The sequence below is a fragment of the Asparagus officinalis genome, chromosome 7, assembly GCF_001876935.1.
Source record: "Asparagus officinalis chromosome 7, Aspof.V1, whole genome shotgun sequence".
In the NCBI taxonomy this organism is placed as follows: domain Eukaryota; kingdom Viridiplantae; phylum Streptophyta; class Magnoliopsida; order Asparagales; family Asparagaceae; genus Asparagus; species Asparagus officinalis.
The window spans coordinates 113,547,003-113,555,556 of NC_033800.1; the positions used below are offsets into that span (position 1 = coordinate 113,547,003).

General features: G+C 34.4%; 1 protein-coding gene across 7 annotated transcripts; it reads left to right on the forward strand.

Moving 5' to 3' along the window:
• On the forward strand, window positions 5,881-8,516 carry LOC109850051 (tropinone reductase homolog At5g06060-like). 7 transcript variants are annotated; one of them, XM_020419959.1, is made up of 4 exons: window positions 5,883-6,442; window positions 6,512-6,664; window positions 7,708-7,766; window positions 8,213-8,516. In XM_020419959.1, exons 1-4 carry the CDS (start codon window positions 6,293-6,295, stop codon window positions 8,292-8,294), a joined length of 444 nt encoding a protein of 147 aa, XP_020275548.1. In that variant the 5' UTR covers window positions 5,883-6,292; the 3' UTR covers window positions 8,295-8,516. The 7 variants fall into 7 exon arrangements, 1 of the variants encoding a protein (XP_020275548.1); XR_002249309.1 differs by having other exon boundaries at window positions 5,887-6,486; window positions 6,558-6,664; XR_002249310.1 differs by having other exon boundaries at window positions 5,887-6,486; window positions 6,558-6,635.

Sequence of the window (8,554 nt, forward strand, 5' to 3'; positions counted from 1 at the left end):
TCATCCACTATCTTGTTTAGATTGTTTACCCCTTGTGTTAGTTTATATATCCTTGCATTATATTTTTTTATCATATAGGATATATATCTTGTTGTTTATATTGCTTATCCTAGCTAATATATATTGTTGTACTTCATACTTGCTAGGATAACTTATTAATTAATTTTAATTGGCATTTAATCGGATTAGATTAGCATAAGACCCTAATCACCCCCCCTCTAGGGTCTAACAGAGGTTGTCGACGACCTGACGCAGGCGAAGTCGACGGAGAACCCCCAGGCGAACGCTGACCTGACCTTGGCGTTTTGGCGGCTCGAGCTCTGCGTTCGCCTCCCCCTTTCAGCTCTGCGTTCGTGCGAAGATGGCGTCGAAGCGACCTCTGCGTTCGGCTCGAAGCTGGCGTCGAAGCGACCTCTGCGTTGGCGTCGAAGCGGTCGCTGGCGACAGGCTGTCGCCAGCTCATCCATCAACTCCGCCTATAAAAGAAAACCCCAGCCTAGGGGTTTTTCGCTGCTGAATTCCCCCCCTTTCTCCGATTTCTTCTCTTTGGCGGCGGCGGTGAACTGCCCTAAATCGCTGCTGCGATTTTGTGTGATTTATCCCAGCTTCAACAGTGTTTGAGGGGATTAAAAAGAGAGAAATAGAGAATTAAAGAGGGGTTTATATTGTGGGGTATTTATTCTCAAGTGAGAATTGAAAGGGTTCATACCCTTTGATTATTAACACTGTAGCTACAGTGTTTATTTGAGAAATCTCATTTTTGAGATTTGCTCCTAAATTGTAATTTCTTGTTTGATTAATAATAAATCATCTGTGTGGCTCCCGAGGACGTAGGCAGTTGCCGAACCTCGTAAATCTTGGTGTACTTTTTCTATTCTGCGTTTCTGTTGCAATTAGGGTTTCAGCGTTAAATTCCCAACAACTATGCGTAAGGGCAAAACCGTAAAAACAACCACTTACCAACTGCTAAGAAGGTAAAAGTCCAACCGCACAATCTAATCCAAACCAGATTATTCTCACCACCTCAAGGATGAAGGGTAAAACCAAATCATGGGGTCATCAGGAAAGTGGCCCGCAGCAAGCATTAGGCAAGAAAAGAAACAAAAGCAGGTTTAGATGGAGAATATCCTGAAGCATACACTGATGAAGATCCAGCATGAGTAACAAACAAAGAAAGATAGACCTAACAACAGAGAATTTTACATGTGTCCAAGATACTAAAACATGGCCCCACCTATCCCTAATGATTTAGTTTCCAAAATTTATACATTTAATCTCCTAAAATTAAACCTATCAGATTACTTTTTCGTAATTTACTGTATATGAAATGTTATCCATTAGCCCCGAAAATCTCAACTCATAGGAAACGTACAATCATGACACATGATACTTGTCTAGATGATACTAACCAAATGCTCAAAGAAGATGAATCTCGAGTCGTGAATCCAAACATATTAACTTATCTCATAACTCGAGTAAATAGGGTATTCTAAATGAAATCCAGTACTCACAAGGAGGATGTATTGCAAAGTCAAACGAATTAGTAAACAAACAACATTAAACATAAAAATTCCTTGAACTAGTATACCAACTAATAATATACATCTGACCAATAATATAATAGAAATGGGTCTCGACTCGCACACAAGTGAGCTTAAAAAGTATAGTCCAACATAACTTGCTAAATATCCATAATATGCTATTTTCATCCCTCGTGTATGGGAAGATCAGGGACAACCACCAAATGTTATCTAAGTCTATGATATGAACTAATTAACTTATGACATTCCTAGAATCACGAAACACATACCTAAAGTCACAAAACATGATTTGGAAAAACAAAAAGCAAATACACATATTATTAGTTGGTATACTAGTTCAAGGAATGATTCAAGGAAAATTTATTTTTTTTGTTGGAAAAACAAAAAGCAAATACACTTTTACTAATAGATATAAGGAAAATTTATCTTTTTTGTTGTTGTATATTTAACAATACTTATTTTTCAAATACTCTTTTGATGTTGTTGCTTCTTTCACCTTTATCACTTTTAATTGCGTTTTACTATTGTTCTCTTGATTCTCCACATTAACAGTGTAAAAATCTTTTCCTTATATCTTATTAGTATGCTAACTAAATAGATAATATAAACATGCCTTTACTATTGATTGCCAATTTCTTTTCGCTTTACTATTTATTTCTTGATTCTTTATATTAATTATACAACCATCTTTTCCTGTGACCTCATTAACATGCTAACTATTATGTTATACTGAAACACAGGCCTCGCTATCGGTCACTTGTGATAATAAAGTTGAAATTTATTCCACGGATAACATTACTCCTTACAAGAGAAATTTGTTGGAATCAGATGTCGAGCACTCAATTTCAGTAGACTTGATTTCTCCGCAAATGTCTAGCAACAAAAAGCAAAAACAGATCAAAATTAAAAAAGAGAATTAGAATAATCTACAGAGAGTTCAAGCTCCTTTTTGAAGAATCTCTTTCTAATTCATGATGTATGAAATTTATATTTAGTATTGTGGTCTAAAACCTTATTTAGTAAACTTTTGTATGCACAAATTTATATTTAGTATTGTGGTCTAAAACCTTATTTAGTAAACTTTTGTATGCACTAGATATTTTTTTGGTGGTTTCACGTTGAGAAACCATCTAAAACCTTATTTAGTAAACTTTTGTATGCACTAGATATTTTTTTGGTGGTTTCACGTTGAGAAACCAAACTACTTGATATGATTATGCTGGATATTTTGTTTATCATTATATTGATTCATAGATATAGATACTTGTCAAGTATTTCTATGTGCTTTTAATATTTTGTTTTAAAATAAACTTTATGTTGCATACTAATTACTTGGTATATAGCAAAATATTATAACATTAATCATTTAGACATGAGACATTTTATCTATTTTCTTATGATAATAGGGAAATTATATTTTGATTCTTTTTTACAGTTTATTAGTAAGTCAAACATATATACAGCTTAGGTTGTATCATTACTGACTATTTATATATTATTACTGTTTTATTTTGCATTCTTTTCCTACATCATTTTTTTCATATTAAACAAATCCGTGCATAGCACGGGCCTGAAACTAGTTAAACATAAAAATTCATTGAACTAGTATACCAACTAATAATATACATCTGACCAACAATATAATAGAAATGGGTCTCGACTTGCACACAAGTGAGCTTAAAAAGTATAGTCCAACATAATTTGCTAAATATCCATAATATGCTATTTTCATCCCTCGTGTATGGGAAGATCAGGGACAACCACCAAATGTTATCTAAGTCTATGATATGAACTAACTTATGACATTCCTAGAATCACGAAACACATACCTAAAGTCACAAAACATGATTTGGAAAAACAAAAAGCAAATACACATATTTTCTAGAGAACTATCTTTTAGAGGATTACAAAAAAAAACCCAAAACTTCATAAGATAGCAAACTCCGTGTAAAAATCCTTGCTATGGGTAATCTTTCATTTTAAGGAAGCTAACAAAGAAAACGGAAGCGAAATTAGAAGTCAAAAGTCAGAAGTAAAATCAGAAGTCGGAAGCTCACAATATGTACATAATCAAAATTGCAAATTGTAGGTTAAGTACAAGCGGTTGGTAGTTGGGTTCACGCGCTCAGTGACACATCAAACAATTGGCACATCTCCTTCTTGAATTGAGTCTTTGCCCAATCGGCCACGTGCGCTCACCAACGTGATTATGTGCGCCTTGAACTGGTAGACTATAGTTTTTCCACAATCTATCAAATTCTACTAACAAATAGTCTACTCAATGCACATGCCATGTATTATCATTTCTTAGAGCCATAGTAGGAAGCATTACTAGTAAAAAACTAGGCATTGGCGATGGGGTATTGGCGACGGGAACAACCTCGTCGCCAATGCCCCGTCGCCAATGTTTGCATTAGCAACGGATTTGATCCGTCACCAATGTTTTCCCGTCGCCGATACGTATTGGCGATGAGAAAACATTGGCGACGGATTTGGTCTGTCGCCAATACGTATTGGCGACGGATTTGATCAGTCGCTAATACTTATTGGCGACGGATTTGATCCATCGCTAATACTTATTGGCGACGGATTTGATCCGTCGCAAATCTTTCCCGTCGCCAATACTTATTGGCGATGGGTAACATTGGCGACGAACCAATTCCGTCGCCAAACTCCATCGCCAATAAGTATTGGCGACGGATTTGATTCGTCGCTAATGTTTCCCGTCACTAATACTTATTGGCGACGGGAAAACATTAGCGACGGATCCAATCCGTCACCCGGACCAAATTCCGTCGCCAATAAGTATTGGTGACAGGAACCATTGGCGACGGATTAAATCAGTTACCAATAAGTATTGGAGACGGATTTGATCTGTCGCCAATGCTAATGTACCCATCGTAAAAAATATAACATTAGTGATTGATTATCACATTGTTAATGAGTGGCCTCCACAATCCCAACCTTAAAGAATTATTTTAATATTAGTCCCTCAAATCTATAATATTTTAAAAGTAGTCAAAGAAATTATGTAAATTTCTAACACATCTAGGGATGTAAATGAACCAAATAATTAACAAATAGTTTGATAATTATTCAAATAACTATTCAGTCATATTCGATTCGGTAGTTTATTTAACACATTTAAGTTTGCTAACGATTAGAATTTACTAGATGTATATTTGATTCATTTGTTTATTAAATATTCGTTTAAAATGATGAGAAAAGTAAAAATGATGAGAAAATGGTGAGAGACCAATGAAGATATCATTTTTAGTTATACGCATTACGAACATGTAACTATATTGATTTTGCTAATGATATACCAAAACTTATCATAGATCTTTTCAATTAATTAGGAGTTCTATGTTAGTTTTAAATTTTATTTTTTACTCTTTATGCTAGCAGATTTGATGAGCTCTACTACTCTTTACTCTTTATGCTAGTAGATTTGATGAGCTCTACTATTCTTTATATTAGCAGAATCTATGTTAGTTTTAAATTTTTTTTATTTTTTATTTTTAGAATTTATTTTTTAGTATTCGAGTTTGCTAACGATTAGAATTTGACTAGATCTATATTCGATTCATTTGTCTATCAAATATTCATTTAAAATTGATCACTAGTTATTATTTGTATTTTACATATATGATGTCGTGTTTTTTTACCATTTAGTTTGACTTTATCTCCACTAATCAACAATTTACAGATATTTCTACAAAACTTTTACTTGAAGACCATGTCACTAGATTCTGGTTAGATAATTGTTCGAAATAACTATTCAATCATTCAATTCGGTAGTTCATTTAGCACTAAACAATTTTTTTTAATATTCGAGATTGCTAACAATTAGAATTTGACCATATGTATATTCGATTTGTTTGTCTATAAAATATTTAAAATTGATCACATGTTATATATCTTTATCACTTTTTATTAGTTTATTTCATTTTCTCCGAACTAAAAGAAAATATTTCTTAACCACTATCTTCTAATTTGTTTTTGCTTTTTAATCCTATTAATGACCGAACTAAAAGAAAATATTTCTTAACCACTATCTTCTAATTTGTTTTTGCTTTTTAATCCTATTAATGAGTTTAAAAATATTTTTAAATTGATAACCACTATCTTCTAATTTGTTTTTGCTTTTTAATCCTATTAATGAGTTTAAAAATATTTTTAAATTGAAAAAAAATATAATAAATAAAAAATTTAAAATTTATTAATCTATTGAATATTTAATTATAGCTACATAAAATAATCACATATTCAATATGTAGTCTAAAATTTATTGCTCTAAATATATCCCAAATAAAACATATCTTTTTCTTAGTTCTCTGTTTTAACCCTCCTTCCCCCAAAAAATTTCCCCAAATTCAAAAATCCCACCCCCTCTAAAATCCCTAACCCCAATCTCTCAAACCCCTCATCCCCAATTTTTCACCCAACGCCAAATATTTCATCCCAAAAAATTCTGACCGCACGCTCTCTGATCCGCCTCCACCTCCCTCATCTTCGCCTTCCCCTCATCTTCGACGGCCAACGCACCTCCGCCTCATCTTTGGTGGCGCTCTCTCTCCTCAACTGCCTCCATCGATTCACCGCATCCTTGTCCTGCTCCATCGATTCGTCGGCGCTCTTGCTTCCTTCTCTCAAACCCTAGCGGCTCCCCAGAGCATCGGTGGACCCAGCGGCGGGTCCCAGCTTCGATCTCTTCGATTCGCGGCATCAATAATGCAGGAACACTCCTCATGAATCCAGCCGTAGGCTACACCATCGAAGATTACTCGGCCCTGGTGTCCGCCAACTTCGAGTCTGGTTTTAGCATCAGCCAACTAGCCCACCCTCTCCTCAAGGCGTCAGGAGCTGGTAGCATTGTTCAGATGTCTTCGGTGTCCGCCGTCAGGGCTACGCCATATTCTGCACTCTTGTTATGCATATAAAGGTACAGTTTCTTAGTAAATACTGAGCAAAGAGTACCTGATTGTTTCAGCCACCACATATTACCTCTTGCAGGGGCAATGAACCAGCTTACGAAGAATCTAGCTTGTGAATGGGCAAAGGATAATATTCGAACCAATTGCGTTGCTCCGGGTCTGACCAGAACTCCACTTATACAATCTGTACGCTCCCTTAAATTGAGAAATCTACACAACTACTTGAAAGTTTAAAAGAGTAAATTTCACACAACTCCCTGAATTCATGAACTTTTGTTCTCCTTTTGGTCTGTTAGGATTCAAACTAATTAAGGGAATAGTTCTGTGCGTCTATATGCTTTTAGTTGCATGTATATTACAATTATTTACGATTTAGCAGAACATCTTCATCTCAATCGAATTGTTTAGCCTTAAAAATATTTTCTGGGATTGGAGCAGGTGAGACCTGAAAATGTTATAGAAAGAAATGATATTCTACTTCATTCACACTTTTAATATAATTATTGAAACATTTATCTTTTTTCTGTTGTTATTTTTTTTCAGAAATGATATATAATTGATTGAACTTTGATTTTGAGATTCTCGATTGTGTTAGACATGCAATCTTGAAGTTTTATTCTTTTCTATTCAAGGTGAGAGAACTATCAGTTATATATCTTCTTGTTCGTAATAGATTATATCGCTCCATTGTTGAATACTAAATTACAAATAGTAGAAGCAGCTCATATATTATTAATATCATATATACGCTAACAAAAAATTAACATAGACACCCCTGAGCATCAACTTTAAATTATTCACCAGGTTGAAAATTTACTTTGTCATAATATCTGTTGAATTGGGGTTATCTAGCTCGTGCATGTGGAATGTCTAGGTGGGCCATGGACATCCCCGCCATTGAATGGATCATCCACTATTCCCTTTGGGAATTCTCTTTGTGCATGCTTGGATTCACCAGATATATGCTAACCCAACTAAAAATACATGTTAAGACATCACATGAAACTGACATTGAGTAGTATGGTCCTTTCACAGCCCCTCTTGAATCAAAATTGTGATCATCTTTAGCAGATAATTTAATGGAGTAAGCACCTTTCTGCTGGCCTTCAGAAGATAATGTTACAATATTTGGCTTGTTCACTTTAGCTCATGTTCTCAAGTGTTGCCTGATATTCCCAGAGAATTCTATGACTTACATATGAATCTCAGTTTTCGAAGATATTTTGCAGGAAGCCCAGTGTGTATTGAGACTATCATATCAAGAGGCAATTGGATGCTTGGCTTTCGTGTAAGTAGATTTTGCTGGGGAGTCAATGCTTGTTTTAGCTCTCTTCTACTGTCATTCTCAGACATGGTCATCCTTCTTATGCATTTCCCCATTGCTATAAGTCAATCTCTGTTTTCCAAACTTCATTTTGAGATTCTGCATAAACTAGTATCCTGATTCTACTTATAATGAGTTAATCTAAGGCTAGAATCATGTACATCATGTTTAACCCTAGATGTAATATTCTTCTCAAAGTGCAAACATATTGTTATGATAACAGTCAGGTGAAAAAAACTTGTATGTTTACAGTACAGTACATGCAAATCACAGGTACATGTGTAGACTTAAATTATCTAGTTACTTGAATGTTTCATTGATAGTTTTGAATTTTTTTCTTTAATTGAAATTTAGGGGGAATTTTCTTTATTCTAATATTTGTCTTTTATGCGGGTCTTAATAAATCTAAGGGGGAAGCTTATTTTTTCTACTAACAAGTTTGAGATGCGGGAAAATGCACTAGAACATGCTGTATGTATGGAACGTGTTTGATAGGCTTCATAAAAGGAGAGGATGAAGATGAAGTTTTCTTAAACAATTAGCAGTTGTGTTTTATATGTCATTAATTAGTAATGGTAATTCAGTGTTGTAGTTGTTACTTGTAATAATATTTTTCGATATTGTGAATATATGATGAATATTGTTCGATATTGTGGATTGATGGATGAGTATTCATTTGGAAAGTGAATGTATATCATGGTTGATTTTATGATATATTGTTAAATATTGTCATTGGATTGATGTCGATACAT